This window comes from Loxodonta africana, chromosome 21, assembly GCF_030014295.1.
Source record: "Loxodonta africana isolate mLoxAfr1 chromosome 21, mLoxAfr1.hap2, whole genome shotgun sequence".
In the NCBI taxonomy this organism is placed as follows: domain Eukaryota; kingdom Metazoa; phylum Chordata; class Mammalia; order Proboscidea; family Elephantidae; genus Loxodonta; species Loxodonta africana.
Window position 1 is genome coordinate 67,394,084 of NC_087362.1, and position 12,229 is coordinate 67,406,312.

At 40.8% G+C, this 12,229-nt stretch overlaps 1 protein-coding gene across 2 annotated transcripts in view; it reads left to right on the forward strand.

Annotated features, from left to right (window-relative positions):
• The window catches only part of ZNF599 (zinc finger protein 599), a 22,709-nt gene extending 11,039 nt beyond the window's left edge, over nt 1-11,670 (forward strand). For both annotated transcript variants that reach the window (XM_010596092.3, XM_010596093.3), the window contains exon 4: nt 660-11,670. In XM_010596092.3, coding sequence (XP_010594394.1) covers nt 660-2,167 — 1,508 coding nt within the window. In that variant the 3' untranslated portion in view covers nt 2,168-11,670. The remainder of the gene's footprint in view (nt 1-659) is intronic.
• The last annotated feature ends 559 nt before the right edge of the window (nt 11,671-12,229 follow it).

The window sequence follows — 12,229 nt, forward strand, 5'->3', positions numbered from 1 at the left end:
TTTCAGTTGTCCTATTTTCAAGTTTACTGATTCTTTCTTCTGCCACCTTAAATCTACTGTTGAACCCCTCTAGTGAATTTTTTCATATCTCTTATTGTACTTTTCAGCTTCAGTCTGTTTGGTTCTTTTTTAAAATTCAGTTCTCTATTAGAGATCTTGTTTGGTTCTCACATTGTTTTTCTGAGTTCCTGTAGGTCTTTTTCTGTATTTTCCTTTAACTACTTGAGCAAGCTGAATGCTTTAAAGTCTCTGTCCAGTAATTCAATTATCTGTTCTTCCTCGGAGATAGTTTCTGTCCCCTTATTTTGGTCTTCTGCATGGGCCAACTTTACTTCCTTTTCATATGCCTTGTGATTATTTGTTGAACTTGGTATTTAGCTATTATACTGTGATAATCCTGGAAATTAGATTCTTCTCCCCCTCTAGAGTTTGCCCTTCTTCCTCTTTATCACTGTTATTATAATTGTTATTATTTTAAATTATTGGAGGTTGTAGTTCTTTGCTTTAATACCAGACTGCCTGTGTAGGTGCACCTGTTATTGATGCAGTAGGCGTCAGAGGCACTCTTTTTATCTCTGTTCTTCTACTGAAGTGGTGATTTCGCTTATTCCATGTTGGCATCACTAACAGGCCCCTTTTTTGTATTGGATTCCCTTCAGGTGAAAAAACAAAACCCAAGACCACTGAGCCTACCGCTTCTCTGCTGACCTCTGAAGAAACCTCTTTCCAAGAACAAGTGACACAGGGAGCCTCAAAGGATTTCAGGTTGGAGCAAGCCAGGGATCAGGAAGGGCCATCAGAAATGCCTGAAGGGACTGTGAGGCCAGGAACACACCCCCACAAGGAGACCTACCCCAGGAAGTTGAGCCCTGATTCTGGGACAGATGATAGTCTAAGGATGCTACAGGAGCAAGTTGCTCCAGGAGATGCTGTCCATGAACAAGACTCACACAGACCAGGAAAAGACTCCATGATTGATGCAGGGAAGAACCCCTGTATTTGCAGGGAATGTGGGAAAGGGTTTAGCAAGAATTGGGCCCTAGTTCGGCATCAAAAAATTCATGCTGCAGTGAAGCCCTATGAATGTAACGAGTGTGGCAAAGCCTGTCACTACCTGGCAGACTTTGTTCGACATACAAGGCTTCATACTGGGGAAAAACCATACAAGTGTATTGAATGTGAGAAGGCCTTCAAGCGCAGATTTCACCTCACAGAGCACCAGCGTATTCACACTGGAGAGAGGCCCTATGAGTGCAAAGAATGTGGTAAAGCTTTCACCCACCGCTCTTCTTTTATACAGCATAATATGACCCACAGTGGAGAAAAACCTTTTTTGTGCAAAGAATGTGGGAAAGCTTTTTACTACAGCTCTTCCTTTGCTCAACACATGAGAATTCACACTGGAAAGAAACCCTATGAATGCAGTGAATGTGGAAAGGCCTTTACTCATCGCTCCACTTTTATCCAGCATAATATGATCCACATGGGAGAAAAACCCTTTTTATGCAAAGAATGCGGGAAAGCTTTTTGCCTTAGCTCATCCTTCACTCAACACATGAGGATTCACACTGGGGAGAAACCCTATGAGTGCAGGGAATGTGGAAAGGCCTTTACTCATCGCTCCACTTTTATCCGGCATAACAGGACCCATACTGGAGAGAAGCCCTTTGAGTGCAAAGAATGTGGGAAAGCGTTTTGCGATGGCTCTTCCTTAATTCAACACACGAGGATTCACACTGGTGAGAAGCCCTATGAGTGTAGTGTATGTGGAAAGGGCTTTACCCACCATTCTGTCTTTATCCGACATAATAGAACCCACAGTAGAGAAAAATCATTGGAGTGCAAAGAATGTGGAAAAGCCTTTTACTATAGTTCTTCTTTCACTCGACACATGAGGATTCACTCTGGAGAGAGGCCCTATGCTTGTGGTGATTGTGGAAAGACATTCACCCAACCAGCAAATTTTGTCCGCCATAATAGGATCCACACTGGAGAAAAACCCTTTGAGTGCAAAGAATGTGAGAAGGCATTTTGTGATAACTTTGCCTTAACTCAACACATGAGAAGTCACACTGGTGAGAAGCCCTTTGAATGCAGTGAATGTGGAAAGGCCTTCAGCCACAGTTCATCCTTCGTACACCATCGAAAGATTCATGCCGGCGTTTAAAAGGCCTTTTAAAGTAGGTAGGAAAGCCTTTTGCAGATGGGTTCAGTTCAGTCAATTTTAGTGAAGCCATACTGGTGAAATACCTTTTTAATGTACGTTGAGGTAAATCTGTTGGCCAGAGAAATGTCATGCTTGGCATCTGAGAATTTATACTGAAGAGAAACATGAGAAGTATCATCTCTGTGAGAAAGCCTTTTGTGGCAGGTCATCACTTGTCATCTAAAGAGTCATATTGGAAATTGACCCAGCCTAGAGCCTTACATTACACTTGAGAATCATCCTGGAGAAAGACACAGTGATTATTGTGCATTTAGGAAAAACCTCAGTGATAGCTCTATTTATATTACAAGTCCATACCAAGAATGTTTTAAAAGAACAAAAAGGAGGTAGATGAGAAGCATAGAAATGTAAAAGAAATGCATTTGTGGCTTCTTTGAAACTTCCCTGCCGAGCTTATGACAATTTGTCATTTTTTTTTTTTGAAGGGAGGTTGGGGTATGAGAGGCAAAAAGGCCTGATCCCCATTATGTGTTTCTAATGTACATTCACTGCTGTCCAGTGCCAGGAGAGTTGGAATGTTAAGGACAGCTCTGCAAACATTTATTAAAAGTGTTTTTTGTTCTAAAACATTGTCTACCCTTGTAAGGCCTAAGTCTTTGTAAAAACAAATATATATATATATACACACATACATATACATATACATATATATATATATATAATGAACATTTTAGTCATGAAACCTTTCAAACGTAAGAATTTAGAATACTAAAATATTCTATATGTTATGGATTCAGTTGTGTCCCCCCAAAATATGTGTTCTAAACCCTAACCTTATACCTGTGGTTATAACCCCATTTGGGAATGGGTTTTCTTTTTATGTTAATGAGGCAGTATTGGTGCAGGGTGCGTTTTTAGTCAGCCTCTCTTGAGATATAAAAGGAGCAGATTAAGAAAGCAGAGATAAGGGAAGATAGATGCCAGGCCACATGAAGATCACCAAGAACCAAGGAATAGAAGCTGAAGAAACAAGGAACTTCCTCCAGAGCCGACCAAGAGAGAAATCCTTTCCCCAGAGTCAGTGCCCTGAATTGAGACTTCTAGCCTCCTAACTGTGAGAAAATAAATTTGTTAAAGCCACCCGCTTGTGGTATTTCTGTTTTAGCAGCACTAGAGAACTAACATCATCCTGTTAAAAACCTGTTGCCGTCGAGTCGATTCCGACTCATAGCGACCCCACAAGACAGAGTAGAACTGCCCCATAGAAGACATCATATATTATTTCATATTCTAGCAGAGAAGAAACTAAAATGGGTACATTTTACTATATACTTAAGTGTCTTTAAATCTTTGATTAAACAAAACATAAAAACTCCTTGATGAGGTTTCGAATGCCCAGTCGTCTCTCTTTCTTGATTCTGGTCTTCTTGTTTTATTTTCTGTGTGATTTGGGAATGCTCTTGTAGCTCTGTGACCTTACCATCTGAATCCAAATTCATTCTTGTGAGTAGGATTTGTTAAATCCCTTTAATCCTCTGTAGAGGGGGCTTCTCCATATCAAGCTCACAGTTTTTTAGAGGTTAAATTGGAGGTAAAACAAGCAAGGAAAACTGCCAAGCTTAACTCTTGAAAATTTTGGAAAAACAGACTTGGAGAAGGAATCTCATTGTTAAATCTTATAAAAGATTGTAGGAAGAGTTATTATAAAATGACTGCAATTTTAACAAGCGGACCAGAATGTTTTCTCTCAGTGGGGAAGTGTTGCCTTCCTCAGGAGCCTTGTCTGTACTGTAGCTATGACAGTACTTGTAGTTAACCCGGTGGTTAAAAGCCTGGACTCTGGTGATGGGTTGGGATTTCAGACCACCTGTAACTGTTTACATAAAGAGCTGGGTGACCTTGACCATGTCACTTCTTCCTGGGCCTCAGTGTTCTTGGCTGTAAGAGTGGAAAAGATGGTCAATAAACCTTAAAGCACAGACCCAAAACAGGTCCAGGTTCAAAGCAGCCCAGCCAGGTTCAAAGCAATCCAGGAAAAGAGAACCTCATATGCCATGACCCGAGGATGGGAACAGCTTGGTCTTTGGGGGAATTGGCTCAAGACAAGTGTAGCATGATAAAGAGAATGGCAAGTGATGATAAGGTGGACTAGGGTACAGGACCAGATGAACAGATAGGACTGGGAAACAGAATCTTTACATTTACCCACATAGTTACTATTTTTGGTACTGTTCTTTTTTTGTTTGTTTGTTTTCCTTTTTTGGTGTTTTCATCACATATCTTTTTTCCTTCTATGTAAAGGAAGAGAAGTATTTTCTATAATAAAGGTCTCCTCGTGCTGAATTTTTTATTCTTTGTGTATCTGAAATTGTCTTTATTTCACCTTTGCTTTTTTTTTTATTGTGCTTTAAGTGAGTTTACAAATCAAGTCAGTTTCTGATATAGAAATTTATATACACCTTACTGAAAAAAAAAAATACTCCTAATTGCGCTCCTCTTAATGAGACAGCACACTCCTTCCCTCGACTCTCCATTTTCATGTCCATTTAGCCAGCATCTGACACCCTCTGCTCTCTCACCTCCCCTCCAGACAGGACATGCCAGCATAGTCTCATGTGTCCACTTGATCCAAGAGGCTCATTTTTTACCAGTATCATTTTCTATCCCATAGTCCAGTCCAATCCCTGTCTGAAGAGTTGGCTTTGGGAATGGCTCCTGTCTTGGGCTAACAGAAGGTCGGGGACCATGACCTTCAGGGTCTTTCTAGTCTCAGTCAGACCATTAAGTCTGATCTCTTTATGAGAATTTGGGGTCTGCATCCCACTGCTCTCCCGCTCCTTCAGGGGCCCTCCGTTGCGTTCCCTGTCAGGGCAGTCATCAGCTGTAGCCGGGCACCATCTAGCTCTTCTTCATCTTTGCTTTTGAAATGTATTTTCCAGTTTGCAGTTTTTGCTTTTGTTTTTAAACACTTTAAGATGTTCTGTTGTCTTCTGGTTAGCATTTTTACCAACAAGTAATCGGCTGTCATCCTTAACTTTTTTCTTTTGTATGTAAAATGACCTTTTTTCCCCTTCTGTTCGCATTTAAGATTTTCTGTTTATCACTGGTTTAAGCACTTTGATTACGATGTGCTTTGGTGGAATTTCCTTGTGTTCGTTTAACTTCTTGGATCTGTGAGCTTGTAGTTTCCATCATATTTGAAAATATTTCAGTCATTATTTTTTCAAATAATTGCCTGTTCGTCTACCTCTTTAGGGCTTTCAGTTACGTGTTCATTAGTCCCTTTGAAGCTGTCTCACAATGCAGCGGTTTATTTAGCCTTTTCTGTCTTCTGTTTTTTCTACTGCTATATCTTCCAGTTTCCTAATATTCTGAAATGTTTAATCTGCCCTTAATCTCATTTAAGGAGCCCTGGTGGCACAGTGGTTAAAGCACTCAGCTGCTAACTGAAAGGTCAGCGATTTGAACCCACCAGCTGCTCTTCAGGAGAAAGATGTGGCAGTCTGCTTCTGTAAAGATTTACAACCTTGGAAACCTGTGGGGAAGTTCTCTGTCCCGTAGATAGGGTCTCTTTGAGTCGGAATTGGATCAACAGCAGTGGGTTTAATCTCATCTAATGTATTTCATCTCATAATGTATAGTTTTTATCTCTTTTAGTTAGATTAGGGTCTTTATGTTCCTCATGCCCCTACTTAATGCTCAATCTTTCCTCTGGCTTCTGAGACATACGGAATGCATCTCTCTGTTTTAGTGTCTTCTACTTTTACTATTTTTGTCTTTCTGTGTCTATTCTGAGGACCTGATTTTTCCTCTCATTGTGGGTTATATTTTCCTGTTTTGTATCCTTGTTTATTTGTTTATTGGTGTTAGACATTGTGATTTGGGGATATTTTTGTCTCCCTATAAATTTTTTTTTTTTTTTTTTGCCAGTGACTTGTATCTACATTATAATGTAGTTCCTAAAGAATTCCTAAAGAACTGCTTTTTTTTTGTTTTTCACTCCCCATTTCCTGTTCGTCCTGGCCCCTGGTACCACTAATCTACTTTGATCTGTATGCATTTGCCTCTTCTAGGTGTTTCATTCCACCTTTTGACTATTGTGATTAATGCTGCAGTGAATGTTGGTGTGCATGTGTCTGAGTCGCTTCTTTCCATTGTTTTGGGTATATATCTAGAAGTGGAATTGCTGGCGCATATGTCAATTTTATGTTAATTCTATGTTTAACTTGTTTAGGAACTGCCAGACTTTTCCACAGCAGCTGCACCATTTTCCATTCCCACCAGCGTTCCAACTGCTCAATATCCTCACCAACACTTGTTTTATATATATATATATATATTTTTTGTTTATATATATAGTGAAATGCTATCCTTATGGTTTTGATTTGCATTTCCCTAATGACCAATGATATTGAGCATTTTTTCATGTGCTTATTGGCCGTTTGTATGTGTTCTTTAGAGAAATGTTCATTCAAGTCCTTTGCTCATTTTTTAAATTAGGTTATTAGTCTTTTTGTTGTTATCGGAGTTCTTTATATATGTGGATATTAAACCCATATCTGATCTATGTTGTCCAAATATTTTCTCCCATTCTCTTGGTTGTCTTTTCACTTTTTTGAAGATGTCCTTGATCCACAAACATTAAATTTTGATGGTTTATTTTTTTCTTGTTCCTCATGCCTTTGGTGTCATATCTAAAACTCACACATAAGAGAAGGTCCTGAAACTTTACCTCTATGTTTTCTTCTAAGAGTTTTATGATTTTAGTTCTTATATTTAAGTCATGAATCTATTGTGAATTAATTTTTTGTATTGTGTAAGGTGTGGGTCCAGCCTCATTCTTGTGCAAGTGGAGATCCAGTTGTCCCAGCAAACATTTGTTGAAAAGACTGTTCTTTCCCCATTGAATGGATTTGGCATGCTTATTGAAAATCAGTTGGCCTTAATGTATGGGTTTCTTTCTTGATTCACAGCTCTATTCCATTCATCTAGATCTATTCTTATACCAGTACTGCACTATTTTAATTACTGTAGCTTTGTAATACATTTTGAAATCGGGAAGTGTGTTCCTCTTACACTTTTTTTCCCCCCAAGATTATTTTGGCTATTCCGGACCTCTTGCAATTCCATATGAATTTGAGGATTGGCTTTTCCACTTTTGCAAAAAAAGCTGTTGGAATTTTAGTAGAAATTGTGCTGTGTCTGTGAAAGATAACTTTGATAATAAGAATCAGCATCGAGTTGGTTTCTGTGAGTCAAGGTCAGATATATCCACTTTCCAATTTCTCTGTTATTTCTGACACCAGCCATTCCCTCCTCAACACTCTCTTTCTCTGTTGGGTTCAATAATTTGTTGCAGTGTTTCACAGAGCTCATGGTTTATGCTTATGATAAGTGGTTTATTAGGGTTGTTGTTATTAGTTGCTATCAAGTCGATTTCAGCTCATGGCAACCCCATGTGTGCAGAGTTGAACAGTTCCATATGGTTTTCAAGGCTATGACCTTGCAGAAGTAACAGGATATAACCAGAACAGGATATAACTAGAAGTAACAGGCAGCATCAGGAAGAGGTACACAAAGTGTGGAATTGTTCCCAAAGCAGGGGCTTGTCCCTCCCTTTGCCAATCAGGACTGCACTTGCACAGGACAGCCCTTGGAGCAGAAATGCTCCGTTAGTGCAGCTCAGCTCAGAGCAAAAATACTCTCTGCCGCTGTAGCTCTCACAGCTTTCAATCAGGACCTCGGACAGCTCTTCGCACTGATCTCTGCCACTTCTTGGCTGGTCACAGCCGCTCTACTGGGCTCCAACTCACAGCCAGGCTCCCACCACCACTGCTTCTCTTGGCTGGCACTGCTGTTAATCACACCAGCTCAACAGGCACAGCTCCGCCCAGCACAGCACTCAACCTGGTCTCAGAGGGTTTTCAGTGCTGCGCTTCCATATCATGAAGGAAAGGCCATCCCTCCCCACACTTGTCAACCAGGAAGCCCCCCAACCTACATGTTCCAGAGCTTTTATAAACCAGTCCATGTACTCTTTGTCAATCATAGGACTAAGCTGTCTCATCAGTTGCCTTGCCGATTATGGGATATGGCCCCCTAGCCAGACCAAAGTAACAAGCCCTAGTCAACAATTTAGGAAATTCTCTAAATTGTTTTTCCTAGAAGGTGATTCCATACTTCACAATCTATAAATCACTTTGGTTTGAATTGGCATCTTAAGTTCTCCAATCCATGGTCGTGGATGCCTTTTTGTATATTTAGTTCATGTTTAATTTCTTTCAGCAGTGTTTTATAGTTTTCAGTACAAAGGTCTTTCACCTTGATTAAATTTATTTCTGGTGTTTTTAATCTTTTAGATGCTATTATGGTGCAGTAGTTAAGAGCTCGGCTGCTAACCAAAAGGTCAGCAGTTTGAATCCACCAGCCCCTCCTTGGAAACCCTATGGGGCAGTTCAGCTCTGTCCTGTAGGGTCACTATGAGTCAGAATCGACTCTTGACGGCAATGGGTTTGGTTCTGGCTTTTTTAGATGCTATTGTGAAAGGAATGGTTTTCTTATTTCCTTTTGAGATTGTTGCTGGTGTATAGAAACAACTAATTTATGTGTGTTGCTCTTGTACACTGCAGCTTTGCTGAATTTGTTTTATTAGCCTTCATAGCCTTCTTGTGGATTCTTTGGGATTTTTTTAATACAGTGCCATGTCATCGGCAGATGGAGTGCTTTTTTTTCTTTTCTGATATAGATACCTTTTATCCTATAATTATTTTTTAGTTTTGTTACGGGTTTATGTTAAGTAACTGGGAAATAGTTTAATCCTCCTGGGCCTTGCATTTAAGCTTTGTTAGGGGAGACCAGAGAAATGTTTAGTCTGGGCTGATTTCTCCTACTGCTGAGGCAAAACCCTTTTGAGGACTCTATTAGTTATGTGATTTCTCCACTCCGACTAGTAGGAACAGGCACTATTTTGGGGCATTTGTGATCTCTGGGAATTTTTCTCTCTAATCTTTTTGATGATTGTTTTTCCATAGTTTGGTAGTTTCCTCACATACATGGACTCATCAATACTCAGAGGAATATCTGAGAGTGACCCTTTCAAGTCTCTGAAGTTCTCACTGTATGCAGCCCTCTCCTCTGTAGTACTTTGCCTCCATATGCCTTGGCCCTCCCCTTAGGAAGACTGCCAGCCTCTACCTGGGTTCCCTGTCCCTGTGTTTTGGTCTTGAAACTTTCTCCAGCAGAAAGATAGGGCAATTGTAGGGCTCAGCTCTTTTGTTTCCCATGTCTCAGAGATCATTGCGTTTTATTGATGGTTTGTGACCTTAGTGTGTTTGATTTTAAATCAGCTGTCACCCCAAGGGGATAGGAGGAATAGGGAGCAATCTTCCACAGCCCAGGTTATGTATATGGTCCTGCATGAAGACTCATGCTTCAACTATAGACATAAAAATGGAAATAAAGAACTTTATTACAAGCCTTGGGGGTATGTACCCATAGGCCACAGCAGATGCGAGGAGGTCATAGGTAAAGAGAGATAGAGAGCACAGACCTGGGGCACAGCCTTTTTTAGGGTCCAAGTGTGGGATGAGAGGATTTTCATGGGGTAATTTGCCATTGGTCCTTTGGAAACTAAAGAGTGGGAAAGTAAGGGAGAGTGGCTGTAGAACTTAAGTGGGGGAGCTGAGAAGTGGAGAATCTGGGTGCTACTGGTAGCACAGTTATCTGGGGCAGCTAGCTGCAGTGGGGTGTGGTGCACCTGTTAGCAGAATGAAGAAGGGGCTGAACAGGAATGCTAAGATGGAGGCTGGCTAATAGCATTACAGTGTGCAATATCTTATTTTAGGCAAGAGGGCAAATCTGATTCCTGTTACGTCTTGACCAGAAAAGGAAGTCTTATGTGGAATCTTCTGATTTTGATAAATATGGGAAATTAAAAAGCAAAAAATTAAAGACAAAGTTGATTCAGCAGAAGTATGTATTGGCTGTAGATATTCTCCTGAGGCAATAATTATGACCTTCAAATAAGAATAGAACCCCTCCTTGGGAGGCCATAATGGGGAGAGAACAGGATTCCGAGATATTGGGGGTCATGTGGTAGGAATAGTTTGCCAGTTTTCCTCTCCAGGGACAGAATTCCAAATAAGTTTACAGTCAGAAGTTTATGTCCAGGTTTATGTAAGTTCTGTCTAACACCCTGTGTTGTATTTGAGCCCCTGGTCTACTCAGGTCCTCTTTTTTTTTTTTTTAAATATAATTCTGGTCTCTAAACAGCATGGAGGGGCTGCTTGGAATGACAGTTGAAGTCCTAGAGAGCCATGTGGGGCTCACACCCCCAAGCATATAAAGATAAGTAGATATAAGTCATCAGAACTCAATTCTGCACTCTGTGTGGTCATCCATCATTATTGTTAGGTGCCGTCAAGTTGGTTCTGACTCATAGCAATTGTATGTACAACAGAATGAAACAGTGCCAGTCCTGTGCCATCCTAACATTTGTTCTTATGCTTGAGCCCATTGTTGTAGCCACTGTGTCACTCCATCTCCTTGAAGGCCACTGAGCCTCTACTTTACCAAGCATGATGTCCTTCTCAAGGGTCTGGTCCCTCCTGATAACATATCTGCAGTATGTGAGACGAAGTCTCTCCATCCTTGTTTCTAATGAGCATTCTAGCTGAACTTCTTCCAAGACAGATTTGTTAGACCTTGTAAAATAGCTCCCATCCCAGACCTTAGCCTCTGCTGTCTCTCTGGAGTTCTGTAGCCAAACAGTTTGGCACATGTTTTCCAAAACGGCCTGATGGGTACCAACCATTTGACCTAACCAGGGTAGTGTGGAGTTTATTTAGACCATAAAGTTGAGCCTTACATCAGCCTGCATCAACCCCTTGTTGCAGGCTACATATTGGCTCTTCTGAGATTGTACCTTCTCCCCTCACTGCAAAAGCTTTCATGGCACTCGAATCCAGCCCACAGTTCCCTGCGTTTAGGCCTTTGCCTGTTCCCTCACCCAATCAGGGACACCTTCCATAGTCCTCTGTATCTCTCTCAGTGCCACTCCTTCAACAGCTCACCTGAAATGTCCTCTTCTAAAGAAAGCCTCGAATCCTTTTATGGTAGTTGACATCTGTCTTTTCTTAGTGCTCCTATAACAGAAATATCAAAAGTGGGTGGCTTTAGCAAACAGAAATTTACTTGCCTACACTTAAGGAGGCTAGAAGTCCAAATTCAGGCACAGGCTCTAGGGGAAGGCCTTCCTCTGTCAGCTCTGGGGGACAGTCCTTGCCTCTTTTCAGTTTCTGTTCCTCAGTTCCTTGACGATCTTCATGTCATGTGGCATTTAGCTTCCCACTCTGTGCTTTCTTGCTTCTGTCTCTAATCTGCTCTTTTTATATCTCAAAAATGATTTAAGACACACCTACACTGGTATAGCCCTATTAGCATAACAAAGGAAATCCTATTCCTAAATGGAATTACATCTATTGGTATAAACCAAAAAACCAACCTGTTGCCATCAAGTAGAATTCCTACTCATACCAACCCTATAGGACAGAGTAGAACTGCCCCCATAGGGTTTCCAAAGAGCAGCTGGTGGATTTGAACTGCTGACTTTTTGGTTAGCAGCTGAGCTCTTAACCACTATGCCACCAGGGCTCCTCTAGGAGTTAGGATTTACAACATGTATTTTTGGGAGGCACAATTCAATCCATAACAACATCATCGTGTCCCTGCTTCTCTCCCCTCAATGCCTAGACCTAAAGCTGAATCCTGGCCCTCTGCCCCCCACCTCAGAAGTTGCCCAGTTGATTATGGCTGTACTTCTGAGAGTTTTAAAACTCAGAGACATATTTGTGTTAAGGACTTAACCACATAGAGAAAAGGGCTCGAGGCTTCAATGTTCTTGGGGACTAGTGTTAGAAAAGGTGTTTTTGTCTTTGTAAAGGTTATCTAAAGAGGCAAAGTACTCTTTCTAACTGTCACATGTGATATGTTTAGTCCTCATGGCAGCAGAGCAGTGTCTAGTATTTTCTCAAAGAAAACAAAACAAATTATGACAATTATGAA